Genomic DNA, 14,320 nt, shown 5'->3' on the forward strand with positions numbered 1-14,320 from the left:
ATAAATATGATCCAGTTGCCACCCGAATTTTGATCACGTGACCTTGGGCATGCTGCAACAGTCGTAAGTGTGAAAAACGTTTTTCAGTCATTAAACTGTTGTAAGTCGAGGACTACATGTATAACTTTTTTGTCATCCAAGGTTAAGGCAAAATTCTAAAACTGTACATGGGGAAGTTGGACAGATTAAGGAAGGCTGGAAAGTCCTGAGGACTGAGCAACTGAGCCTGCTGTTAGCGGACAAATGACTATAATATGCTGCACTGATAAAGCACTTCTGCATAGTGTAATTTAGGAAGATGAGTGGGATGGGAAATTAAATAATGATCATTAGTGCGAGAATAAGGTATCACAAGGACAAAAGTGGTTCTCACAGCTATTTTATGCAATATAGGAGGAGACAGTAGCTGCGAGAGAATCCTCTCATTCCTCTGCTGTTTCCGATTTCCCTTTGTAGGGCTGGATAAAAAGCAAGATATTTTGCTTTATAATGTATTATGGAGCTTTAAAAATATTGTTCGATGAAATGAGGCATTCCCTTACTGAACCCAAAATAAAATCAGATAACTAAGAAATAAAATAGCTAAAATTGGAGTCTATTAAGGCCCATGAATGGTTCCAGGAGCTTGAAAGAAGAGTATTGGGTTGCCAGATGGTCTCTGAGCCCTCAGCTTCCTGAGACAGCCAGTGTAATGTAGTGATTAAGGTGCCAGGCTAGAAACCAGGAGATTGTAAGTTCTAGTTCTACTTTGAGCATAAAGCCGTCTGGGTGATCTCGGACCAATCCCTCTTTCTCAGCCCTAGGAAGCAATTACAAACTGTCTCTGAAAAACATTTGCAAGAAAATGCATGGATTGTGCACGCAATTTGCAAGAGTCAAGACTAACTTGAAGAAAATAAAAAAGAAAATAAAAAGACGACTGCTTCCTGGAGTCCCACTGTCACATTTCTGGGGCCATTTTGAAAAATATCTGCTAAGCTCCATCTGAATTTTATGCAAGACGGAAAGAGGCTTTTGGGAATCTGCCAACTTTTGCATGCATTCAGCTTCCCCTTTGTGATATATAGCTAGTAACTGGAAGATAACGTTTTTTAAAAAAAACAGCAACAATGGTGTAAACCTGAACTAACCTGTGTTTTTTTCCCTAGCTCTGGTTTAAACAATTAAACAGCCCTTTGTCCTGGGCTACTATTTTACAGGAAATGTGTGAAGAATGGATGGGGCCCCACTGCTGGATTTCTGAAAATACTGGGATATTATACTTCAATGTCAGAAATCAATCTTTTGAATTTATCAGTAACTGTACTAGAAATTCAGATGTTGCAAGCCTTGGAAAGAATTGATGTGTAATAAAAAGCAGCCTGTTTTTCACTTGCTGTGGAGTTACTTCCTCTCCAGAAATGGCACAATGTAAAGAACACGGGAGTATTAATCACCCGCTGTTTTCACACAGAAGTCACTTTGGTTAACTTCTGCAATTCTGTTGGTATCTAAATGTTTTGCTTATTTTTAATTTGCCAAGCCAAGCAGTGTGCAAAGAGCAAGACTGCTGGACTGAATTAAATCGCACTAAAACAAACCAGTTAGAAAGATAATTTCACTCAATGCCTGTCACTTCTTTTCCTGTTCCTCCCTTGTGCAATCATGCTGTTTCCCAAATGGTTAAAAAATACCATGGTGGGACTCTTGGAATAGCAATTTCAGCTTTAAGTATCTTGCCCTTCCTCAAAATTGCTTTTCATCACCTCATCATGCCAACCCAAATGTGGAGGCTCACTTTTTCCAATTATTCATCTGCTATTTATCAACAGCCTCCTTCCTTATGAATGCCACATGTTGTAGGGATGATTCAGACACCTGTCAGTTCTGTTTCCATAGGATCAAACTTCGACCCCCTCCCTCAAAAAGAAAAGAAAAGCAAATATGATAATATGTATAGTTTATTAAATAAAAATAAATGATAGCAACATTCATTTATTTAAATAATCAGATGTCAATAAAAATATGTTTAAAAATTGCAGATTGGTTATCTCACATAAGCTCAATATATTTTAGTGTGGTTATAAAGACAAACGCTGTCCTGTTTTTAAGAGCAGTAAGGGTTGAGATTAGGGCTTCCAATTACATTGATGGTTCATGTAATCCTTGAATTAGGAGGAGCACACAAACGGACAACTTTAACTTTTTTTAAAAAAGTGTAGTGGCAGATGATGATAATCTTGGCTGCTTGCATGTTTTTTCAAATGGAAAAGCTGTTAAATGCACATGATCGTTGTAACTCATGCAGTAAAAAAGTGGAGTGTACTTTGTGATCTTGTACAACAGGCCATATAAAAAAGCTTGGAGATAACTAGATTGCCAAGGAGTGTGCCATACAGATTTTAACTTGGATTTGTAACTTATAAGTTTATTTCGCTTATTTATAAAGTGTTTAAAAAAAGGAATTTTATTTTAATTGGATCGCTATGTTTTCAGTCCCGAGCTTTGTAGAGGAAGTTACCACACATTCCACAATTGCCACCATTTGCAATTTGTTTCATTATCACATCATTATTATTTTAGTAAAATTTCTATTTACTGGGGCTAGCTATATTGAAATGTTCTGTGTTTGTGACAACTTTGTGAGCTAAATGAGCTGTGGTAGTACAGTGGTTAAAAAGCAGTACTGCAGGCTACTTCTGCTGCCTGCCGGCTGCCTGCAGTTCAGCAGTTCGATTCTCACCAGGCTCAAGGTTGACTCAGCCTTCCATCCTTCCGAGGTCAGAAAAATGAGGACCCAATTTGTTGGGGTCAATATGGTCTGTAAACCTGTTAGAGAGGACTGTAAAGCACTAGGAAGCAGTAGATAAGTCTAATTGCTATTGCTAAATCACTGTTCTCATTTTAAGATGTATAAAAATATAAGATTGTGGAATCTGTTTGTAAAATGCAATTGAACAAAATGCAAAGTAAGCTGCTTTGGGTTTTATGTTTTATCCACTGGATCTATTTTTCGTATATTGTATACATGGAGAAACTACAACCTTCCAGAAGTCATCAGAAATCATCAAAATTGTAAAATTATAAGTCATGCTGATGGGCCAATGTAATCTGGGAGTTCAAAAGCAACCCAGGTATACATTTGTTAAACTGGCCCTTTAAAATATTTATACTGACATAGTAAGGTAAAGGTAAAGGTTCCCCCGCACATGTGTGCTAGTCGTTTCCAATCTAGGGGCCGGTGCTCATCTCCGTTTCAAAGCCGAAGAGCCAGCGCTAGTCCGAGGACGTCTCTGTGGTCATGTGGCCAGCATGACTAGACGCCAAAGGCGCACGGAACGCTGTTACCTTCCCACCTTAGTGGTCCCTATTTTTCTACTTGCATTTTTACGTGCTTTCGAACTGCTAGGTTGGCAGAAGCTGGGACGAGTAACAGGCGCTCACTCTGCTACGCGGCACTCGGGATTCGACCCGCCAAACTGCCAACCATCTGATCGACAAGCTCAGCGTCCTAACCCACTGAGCCACTGCATCCCTTACTGACATAGTACCCCCCCCAAAAAAAATTATTTTCAATACTCCCTCCCCTCAGATACTGGATTTTTCTTGAGGAATGCCCCTGACTCATTTTTTTCTCAGAGGTCTAGACTATATTTTCCATTTGTAATCCTGTACTTTGCCAATATTTAATCTTTTTTTCTTTCTTGTCAAGAAGACGTTAGAAAGAAAAAGACAAAATAGCTGCACTATCTTTTGACGAGTGGCTTTAGGAGCCATCTGTCAAGAGACCCTCTATTTCTGGTAAGGAGAGGGGGAAACCCTATCCTGCTCTTCATCCTTTCAATTCTGCGAGGGAAAAAGAGCTGCTTTTGTCATTATACCCTACAGGTTCGTGTGGACAATCCAGATGAGGCCCATCTTTATGAGTCTGTGCCAGTGATGCCTGGAGAGCCTGTGCTGCGTGACATGGTCCTGAGTCCTGACCAGCGCTACCTCTATTTGCTCAGCCAGAGACAGGTCAGCCTAAGGGAGATGGGACAGGCAGCAGCTTCTCTTGTACCTTAGCTAGGAAGGAGAAAAATAAGCCACTGGTGGGAACTTGGTTGAAGACAGGTCATCATGAGGAAAGTCTTATCTATGTGGTCACTAAGAATAGATCTAACCTGATGGCACTTAATCAGCAACTTTGACTCTCCATGTATTCAGTATTGGAATTTGAGCTCCCATCGAACTCAACCAGTGTGGCATCTGGCAGGGAGAGGGAATTGTAGTTCAGACCAACTAGTGACAACTAGCTTACCTGTTCTGGGGGAGAGGGCTTTTTTTTTGTTTGTTCATTGATTGATTGACTGATTGTTTGCTGGCTGCCTGCCAGGTTTTATTCCAGGAGCAGAAGACAGAGAAGGCTTGCAAAGAAATGGTTTTCTTTAGAGAGATTCCTGAATGCCTTTTTGCATGGAAAACGGGTTTTAAATCCTACCACTAATGGTGTTGTCTAATAATAATAATATTATCAATATTATTGTTAGACAACATCATTAGTGGTAGGATTTCTGCTCTACCTTTCCATGCTGAAAAGACATTGAGGATATCTATTTATGTGTTTTACATACAGATATAATTGCATTTTTAGAAAATCCATATCTATGTAAATAATGGCATTTTAAAAATTATTTATTGTTCCTGGCCCTTTTAAACTTTTTTCTCTTTCAGCAGATTTATACCTCCCTTAGAAGAGTTAAAGCTTCATTTCAGTACCTTTTTTATTTTTTAATCGCTGCATTGCAACCTAAATGAGTTTAAGCTTTAGGGAAGTGTATGCTTTACATCAGCAATAGAAATTGGGGCAAGATAACTGTGCATACATTTCAATGTGTTTAAAATGTGAAAATGAAGAGTAACTGTGAAGATTATTTCATTTTTCTAAGCGGAGTGGGAAAATCCTTTCCACACTGCTATGGCCAATTAAGGTCAGGAGCATAAGATAAGGTGCCCTGGGCAGGACTAGTACACCAATGAGATCTCTTCTCAATAGACAAGATTCCTATAAATGTAAGAAGTGAGGGATGCAGTGAAAGTTGTATTTTCTTTACTGTGAACAAATTATTCAAAGAGCAAAATTCACAGAGCCTTGGTAGAGCAGTGGGCTAATGCCTCCTTAAGTAACACCAGCTGCCTGCAATTAGTGCAGGTTCGCATCCCACCAGGCTCAAGGTTGACTCAGCCTTCCATCCTTCCAAGGTAGGTAAAATGAGGACCCAGATTGTTGGGGGCAATTAAGCTGACTTTGTAATAATGCCGCTTGGGGTGTATGTGTGTGAAAGCCCTAATAAGCAGGCATATACATAGAATGAAGGCTACTGCTAAGCTTGTAAGCCGCCCTGAGTCTTCGGAGAAGGGCGGGATATAAATGGAATTAAAATAAATATAATAAAATAATAAAATGCAAAGAATGTATGAAATGCAGATGTTGAATTTGAAGAAAGAAGGTTGAGGATGATTAGCAAATGTGAGACCGAGGACTGCTGGGTCTCTTATGTATTTGCGATCTGTTTTCCTAGGATAAACTGATCTAAGCTGTAAAAATCTGGATAATGGCAGTGAAGGGAGACAGGGATAGAGAAAACCCCTTATTCTTTCCTGTCACATTTTTACGATTGTTCAAACTTTCACTCGGACGTGATAGTCCTGCTCTTCGTTCAGGCAGAGCTCACTTTTTCACACCTGCAGCCCAGGCAAGAATTCAACAAGTGCCTTTTCTGTATCACAGCAACCTGTTTCCGCTTCCTTCATTTTGACTCTTTATGTTGGGGCAGCAATCCCTAGCCTAGCCCAATATACCTGGAGGGTGCCAGGCTAGTGAAGACTGTGGGGAAACTCCAAAGTGGATGAATGGACGGGGGACGTGCGGGGAAAGGTCTGCAGATGTATATTGATACAGAACTTCCCTCAGGTGGTGCAGCTTCCTGTGGAGAATTGTGGGCAGTATCTTTCCTGTGTCGACTGCTTGGGCTCCCGAGACCCACACTGTGGCTGGTGTGTCCTGCACAATAGGTGAGAGATGACTCTCCTTTCTACCTTCAGCTATGCAGGCTGGGAGGGAGAACTCTTGATCTGCCGTTCCTATCCACCCCCACTCACCCCATTCTTCTTGTGCTTTCACCCAAGTCTGGGGGGCAAAGCAGGGAGGAGACAGCCAGTTGCACTCTTTCCTCTCCCCTGCCCCCTTTATCTGAACTCTGCAGGAGCTTTAATCCTATTAAAGCTGCCAGCACTCAGCTGACTAGGCGGGAAGAGTAAAAGGAGGTTGGAGGTGCAGACAAGGGGCCCTAAGCTCTCCTTCCCCAACTTGGAAGGAGAAGGAGGGTTCTCTCCTTCTTTCTGCTCCACCCCCCCTCCCCACCCCCAGCAATCAGTTGCCGGATGTGGCATCGCCAAGGATGAGGAAGATGTTTCTCTGCTCCCTTCTGAAGGAAAGTTGGTGCTTGCTTCCTGCACCAATGTCTTCTTGCACATTGGGGTCCTGCCCCATGGAGAGGGCAGTGCATAACATGGGGTGGGAGGGAGAAGCAAGAGGCTGAGGCAAAAGAGAAAAACAAATAACCTTTTCCCCTTCCCTGCAGTAGCCCCCACTTTCCCAGCAGATGTTTTTCTCCCTGCTTCCCACCCTCCGTCTCCTCTCCCTGTCTCAGCACCTGGTGCTGCAGCTTGCACTTCCTTCCTTAATATAGACTATGTGATAACACTTAGAAGGGGGGGGTGGGCTGAAAGCAGAGGTGACACTTCTCCCCCCCCAAGCAATGGCGCGGTGGGGAGAAGGAGCAGGAAGCGTACAAAAAGTGAGAAGTGCCTCCCACCCTCAGCCGAGGTGTTTCCACTTGTTGGCAGGCCGTGGCCTTTCACCATCCTTTCCTATGCCGAGCCCAGATCTCATTCCATCCCGGATGATCTCTCTGATATTATCCCTTCATTGGGATGGGTGTGTGTGTGTGTGTGTGTGTGTGTGTGTGTGTATTAAGATTATTAGCTTGCTGCCCTTCCCTACCCCACCCTGCCTGCAAATGTATGGTTGCTGTCATCTTTTCTCCAAGCAGGCACCTCAGTCCCCAGATCCCTAAGCATCCTTGGTTCCTTCTAACCTTAACAAGCCTCCAGGGGCCCCTGAGCGGAAGCAGCAGGTCTGCATTACAAGTCCCCCAAGCTAACTTTCCCCCCCCCCCCTCATCCCCTGGTGGGTGCACTCTCACATGCTTAAATTACTGACCCCTTGCTTTTATTGCCCCCTCCCTTTTGATCTCACTTCTGCCAACTTTCCCACGCAAGGTATCTTCCTGCCAGCGGAGATCTCCGATACACTTTCTGTCTCGTAGTCTCTGCCTCTGACCCGCAACCCACCGTGGACCTTTTGCGCCTCACTAAAACAGAAGGAGAAGGTGTTAAGAGGAACAAACGAAGGTGCAAGGGTGTGCAGACCTCTCTCATTTTGCTCACTCTCTCCCCTTTTCGTTTCTGTGCCTCAGGTGCTGTAGAGAAAGCGATTGCCCCCGTGCTGCAGAACCCCACCGCTTTACAGCCACTCTGACACAATGTGTGCAGTTGCTGGTTGAGCCCAGTAATATCTCAGTGACAGAACCTAGTATTGTGGTGAGTTTCTGCTCCCTCCCGCTGGCCTTATTGAACATCTGGCTCCCCCCAACCCTGCTGGCTAATTGTTCTTTATCTCCTTTTTTTCTGTTTTCTGTAGCTGTACTTTCTCTGTTGTTGGTCTCTTTGTCCTCCGTGTTCTTAGTCAACTGAGCCTCAACGTTTTGAGGTCAGCTGCCACTCTGAAAGGGGAAAATTTGACCTCAAAAGTGATCTATAAACAAAATAGACTGTATTAGGAGAGAGGAAAGCTAAGCGCTTTTTTTTTTAAAGTGCATTTTGGAAGACCGTGACCCCTGACCCTACTCCATATCAGCAAACTGCTAAAGAAATAACTCCTTTTTTTTTGGACATACACATCCTATAAGAAAGTCAGTCATTCCGTGTGAATACAGAATTTTACAGTCATTTTGGAACTGAATTGAGATATCATTATATCGCTTGGCTCTCTTTTTCAATTGGATGTGTTCAAATTAGTAAATTATTATGGAAGGCTGTAAACATTATATTCTGTTGACTCATGGACGATGGGGTTATATTTTGAAGATGCCATGAAAAATCACTCATTAACTTCAGAGGATCTTTGATTAGGGATAAGATTTCTTATGTCTTGCCAACTACCTTGAGTATAGAATCCTTTGGGAAACAAGAGTAATTGGTTTAGTGCTCTAAATTGTATTTATGTAGGTAATTACTGCTCTTCTTCAAGGTCATCCCCAGGCTTGATATTAGCTACTAAAAGCAAAGCAGAGGATAGCTTTGATCCATAATCTATGCCTCTGCTATGTCCATGGTAGGGATAGAGACTCCATGACCCTCTGATTTAGGGGAGAAAAACATGTGGCCTTCCAGCTATTGTTGGACTGCAACTAATCACCTCTCATTACTAACTATACTAGCTGGGGCTGATAAGAATTGACATATAGCAATACAGGAGTGCTGCCTGTCTATCACTGCTCTAGATGTTGCTGAACAACAATTCCCAAGGGCCCCCCGCCACATACGGCCACTGGTGAGGGATGCTGGGTGTTGCAACTCAGAGCATCTGGAAGGTCACAAGATCCTCCCTAGGCAAACAGAGCCATAATGATGAGTAAGCCTTGCCTTAATAATATGATATTCACCATACCATTCAGCTTTGTAAGAATAGCCATTTTCCTTTGCTTTGTGTTGTGTTTTTTTTTAAAGTAACTGTTCAGCTTTATGATTGCCAAGATATGCTTGGATAATGCCTGCTAGGAATTCAGAAGCCAGATAAACTGTTGAGTAAAATTTCCAGTGGTCCGAGATCAGGGTTTCAGTGTTCTGCATGGCTTTTTGTTTCCTATTCATCTACCGTGGCTATTGCAAAATAGGAAAAATGCAGACTAAATCAGATTAACCGCGATCATTTTATCTTTGTCACTCCATTTAGGCTCTAGGGCTTTTCAACCTTCTTACCCATTATACCACTTTTAGGATCTGGCAACAACTGAGTACCACCAGTTGCCTAGCAAGGTGTCAAAAAATTGATGACCAAAAAAAAAGGAAAAAAGTGATGAAGTACAGGTAGTCCTCGACTTACAACAGTTCACTTAGTGACTGTTTGAAGTTACAATGGCACTGAAAAAAGTGCCCCCCAAGCCACAGCCGAGCAAGACACCTGCCTGCCCGCCCGGCGGCACTCTTCCTCCTGTCCTAGGTTTTCATTGTTGTGAGCATTTGTGTTGAGGATTGGCAGCGGGGGTGGGTGGGATGGGTGTTTGGTTTTTATTTCCCCCCCTCCCCTCTGCTGGGTGGTTGCAGCAGGTTTTGGTCACTTCACATGACCCAGGGACACTGGGACTGTCATAAATATGAATTAGTTGCCAAGCATCTGAATGTAAATCACATGACCCTGGAGATGCTGCAACATTCCGGCTGACTGATGCTTCTTCTGGGCTCAGAAGCGCCAGGATCAGCGCCGAGCTCCAGCTGGAGCCTGGTGCTGATCCTGGCGCTTCCACTGAGCCCTGACAGTCCTGCAGCTCCAGCCATGTCTCACTCAGGCTTGTGTGGTGCTGCCACTGGTTCAGCTCTCTCTCTCTCTCTCTCTCTCTCTCTGTCTCTCTCTCTCTCTCTCTCTCTCTCTCTCTGTCTCTCTCTCTCTCTCTCTCTCTCTCTCTCTCTCTCTCTCACGCACACACACACACCCCGCTACCACTTTTCTAGGATGGTCATGTACCACCTGCCAGGTGCCAATGTACCACAGGTGTTACCCGTACCACTGGTTGAAAAGCCCTGATTTAGGCTACTGTATGTCACAAAACGTGAGAAGTATCTTATATTTATGTATATATAGCACACGTTACGATTTCCCTTCTTTTGTCATAATTCTCAAACGTACTAGTCCATCTAATGACATCATTCTTCTGTGCTATGTTTCCAGCTTCAGCTTACAGTCCACAATGTCCCAGACCTGAGTGCTGGTGTGACTTGCTCCTTTGAGGGCCTTGGGGAGAGCGAGGGACAGCTTCAGGTAGATGGAGGGATCCACTGCCTTTCACCTACTTTGAGGGATGAGCCCCCTGGAGAATATGGTAAGGGCTTGATGACGGGAAGGGAAGCAGTAGCGTAGTATTCAGAAAGGACAGAGCTAGAAAGCAAGGTGTATAGTCCACCTTTCTGTCCTTACCTTGCCTCTGCCAGAAACTTCTTGATGGCTTCAAAGAAATTCTCCTTAGTCCTGATCCTCTCCTCATAACAAGCCTAAAGTTGTATGTAATTTTTTTTTTAAAAAAAGCAGACGACAATGCTCAAGACGGAGTTAGAATTCTAAGTCAAATGGCATTTTGTCAAGAGATTATTGGATTTCTGCTTTTTGTCACTCTACGATGCTGGGTTTTTGCATGGTTATAACTGACATGTTGAAACAGTGGTAAATAAATGGTTCTCTCTTTCTGCAAAACTATGCTGATGAGGGATCATGGAATTCTAATTTTGCTTAATGATTCTGCATATGGAAGCAGAAGTTGATTGTGTTGGAATTCAAGAATGTGGCCTTGTAAGCACACTATGATTGATGCTACTTGCTCTTCCTTCTTTCCCCTTTTTCCCTGTTTCCCTATGACTGTCTCAGGTGATGTACGAACTGTTAGGATCCAACTTCTGTCCAAGGAAACTGGCATGGAATTTGCCAGTACAAACTTTGTATTTTATGATTGCAGCCTTCTACGCACGTGAGTTTTCAAACTGGGCACAGGCTGTAAGTGGGGGAGGGGAAAATGACTTTCTTTTTTCAATCTCCATCAGTTTACTTACATATAAGACGTGTGACCCACACATTATTGTTTACCACTGTTGAAAAACAAGCCGTGGTGGGATTCAAATATGTGAACAACTGGTTCTCTGTGTAGATGCCGCTTCTGGAAGTCCATTCTGGGCCTGGGCAACAACAAATTAGCTGCCTGTTCTGCCGAAGTGCTGCGAACTGGCTGAATCCCACTACTGAAAATAAGGCTTAATCTCAGCTTTCAACAACTGTTACTACTTTAAAAAAATATCTTTTTCACCTTTACACTTTGCTCATAGTTAAAACATACAAACCTGGTTTATTTACTGATTTACTGTCATGCTTTCTTCCCATAAAAAATAACCTCTTAATCAGGATTTTATTAATTCAAAACAAACAACATACAATTGACAGTTAATTAAATTTCATTCTAACAAAAATGACTCAAAATCCCTATAAAAGAGTATATTAAAAATTGATGGCCACTCATACACCCTGCCCTACCCGACAGCAGCCACTTACTTATCTGCCTACTGGCCTGTTTGGGAGCTGCCTGGGACTCGGGACTTCCTACTGGCTTACTCATTTGGCTTGTTGGAAGCAGACAGGAAGTTGCAAGGAAGTCCTTACTTAGCGACCCACAACCCACCATCCTGGCTTAATGATGGCAACAGGGAGCGCCAGGGTAGCTTTCGCTAAGCAATGCAGTCATTTGAAACTATACTTTACGACTGCATTATTTAGCAATGGAATTTCTCACCCCAATTTCCATTATATCACGAGGACTACCTGCTCTTCATTAGCATGAAAGACATTAGCAAACTATATGAGGAAGACAGATCTTATCCCTAAGGTAAGAAATTCAGCAAGCTTGAAAGGATAGGTTTCATCTGAGATAGAAACAGTGACATGTTCACACACTGTTGCACTAAAACGTGATTTTGTTCATTGCAATTTGAGTGCAACATGCAGCATACTAAGCCATCATTAAACAAACTTCACAATTGCTTAAGGTGATGTGATTATCCAGCCACAGAATGGTTTAGAATAGTTAGCTTCCCCCTTGTAAATAGATGTTCAGATTATGTGGCATTTTCAGTGTATACTATACCATGTGTGCACCAAAAGAATCTGATCATCATCAGAAGCAAAGGGACAAGTTGTGCACCTAGATTTTCAAGTCTGGCACCAGCTGTGATCCCAGGGCAAGTGGCAATGGTGGCAGTTGTCATCCTGCAACCCTATTGACTTTCGGCAGCAAATTGTTGCAGATAGCCAGATGTAAGACCCTGTAGTTGAAGTTGGGCTTTAGGAAACAGCTGAGTTTCTTGCTGCTCTATTGGCCTCAATGTTGTACCATGACATCCCTGCCTGAGTTGTGAAATTAGCAGTGGAGAGCTAGTTCTGGGAGATTTTAACTTGATTTGAGTTGGAGATGGCTTGGGAGTTCACGCCAGTATAACAACCATGGATCTGTCCCAGAATATTCAGGAACTAATTAAAGCAGGTGGCCACATACTAGGACTGATGAGAATTAGTTTTCCAGGGAACCCTAGGAGTTAAAATGGCAGAAGAGATGCTTAGAATGCCATTTGAGGAAGGTGAAGAGTGAATCTGACTGCACACGAGTAAGAGACCATATTAGGGATTATATCGTGGTAAGAAGAGCCACAAATTGTAACTATTTTTCCACTCTTACTGTGTTCACAAATAGCTGAGTGGTGGCCCTTTTCAGAATGACCTATTCTCTGCTGGGAAGAGATGAGCAAGAAAAACATTTTCAGGGCCACTGGGAGAAATATTCCAGGTATCTGACAGATAAAATCATTTGTAGTTGGACTCTGACTGTACCTGACTTATTTGCTTGCTGTGCCAAACTGAACAATTATGGAAGTACAAATAACAGATTCAATAATTCCTCTGGAAAACTGTATCAACAGCTCCTGGGGCACTCTGAACTTCTGAGTTGAAGCAGGAAAAACATTGTTTGTTGTGCCTTTTTAATAATGGTTCTAATGTTAAGCATCCATTTTAAGTCCTGGGAGTTTATAGAACCCAAAAACATGAAGGACTCTATTGCTGATACCATGCTGTCAAATATAGTAAGAGGAGGTAAAATAGGAGGGCTCCTCCTAAAATCCACTCTCATCTCTACAGTTTGAAGCTTGTTCAGCTCCAGATTGTTACCGCGGCATCACAGGGCCATTTGTTCAACCTCTCATCTATATGCAGACTCATCACTGTTTCGAATGAGGCCAATGACCGTTGATGTTGTGGTCGTTCTCTTTTCTCTTGGCTGGTTCCAATAAGCATTGCCTGGAAAGAAGAGGCTGAAACCTCTTGATTTGTGGAGTGCCACAGGGCTCAATGCTTTCACCCTTCCTGTTTAATAACTACATGAAGTCACTGTGTGAGTCATTTGTTGACATGGGATCAGTTATCATTAGTGTGTGATGATATCCAGCTGGTTCTCAAGTCTTAGCTAACCAAATGAGGCTGTGGGAAGATCTTGTTCCACTCCACTGCCCCGAGGCTATTAAGGTCCAGATGGGGAAGAATGGACTTATGCTTGACCCTAGCAATTCTGAGTGCTAATGGGCTCATGGGCCATCCTGGCCTGAGGACTTCCTATTTTTAACTTTCAATGGGGTTCACTTCCACAATTAGAACTGGTATGCAGTTTGGGGGTTCTCCTGGACTTGCAGATTGAGGAGATGGCAACTGTAGCCAAGAAGACCTTCACACACATTCATCTCATCTATTAATTGTACCCATTCTTGGACCTGGAGCACCTTCTCATTGTCACTTGTGCTTTGGTCAACTTGTGTGTGGACTATGCAATGCCCTGTACATGCAACTGACCTTGAAGACCGTTCATAACCTTTAGTTGGTGGAGAACATAGTAGAATAATCAATTATGAGTGTGCCACAGTATGCCTGCATAACACCTTTGCTCTGCAAGCTTCATCATTAGTAGGCTTCCAAGTGCAATTCAAGATGTTAGTTGTCATCTACAAAGCCCTACATGACAAAGAGACTATTTACTTGAAGGGTTCACTCTCCCATTGTTTCTGTCCATCCCATAAGCTCAGACTGAATCAGCATGCTCTGGGTCCCTTCCATTAATCATTGTCATCTGATAAGATCTAGGAAGTTTACTTTCTCCGTTGAGCCCATCTTCAGGAACAGTATTCGCTTAGAGTAGTATTTCCCAGAGTTGAAGTCCACCTATTTTAACAATGCCAAGGTTGAGAAATCCTGCCCTAGAAAGTTGAATAGTCCCGACTCTGCTCTGCTTTAGACATGTTCTGATCTGGTGTTTTTCCCAGGCTCTCATCTGGGATGGAAAGCGGGCTGCTTCTGTGAAAAATTCTTTATAGGAATTTAGTGGATGTTTGCTCCCCTGGACAGCCATCTTACATTTCTGTCTGACTTGATGTTTTGCAC

The 14,320-nt window shown here is 42.8% G+C and overlaps 1 protein-coding gene across 1 annotated transcript in view; it reads left to right on the forward strand.

Annotated features, from left to right (window-relative positions):
- The window catches only part of PLXNA3 (plexin A3), a 65,510-nt gene that overhangs the window by 8,599 nt on the left and 42,591 nt on the right, over positions 1-14,320 (forward strand). Inside the window, exons 3-7 of the mRNA XM_081319439.1 lie at positions 3,868-3,996; positions 5,933-6,033; positions 7,500-7,623; positions 10,031-10,181; positions 10,721-10,820. Of these exons, the coding sequence (XP_081175565.1) occupies positions 3,868-3,996; positions 5,933-6,033; positions 7,500-7,623; positions 10,031-10,181; positions 10,721-10,820 (605 nt within the window). The remainder of the gene's footprint in view (positions 1-3,867; positions 3,997-5,932; positions 6,034-7,499; positions 7,624-10,030; positions 10,182-10,720; positions 10,821-14,320) is intronic.

Source organism: Vipera berus (assembly GCF_964194415.1).
Source record: "Vipera berus genome assembly, chromosome: 2".
Taxonomy (NCBI): Eukaryota; Metazoa; Chordata; class Lepidosauria; order Squamata; family Viperidae; genus Vipera; species Vipera berus.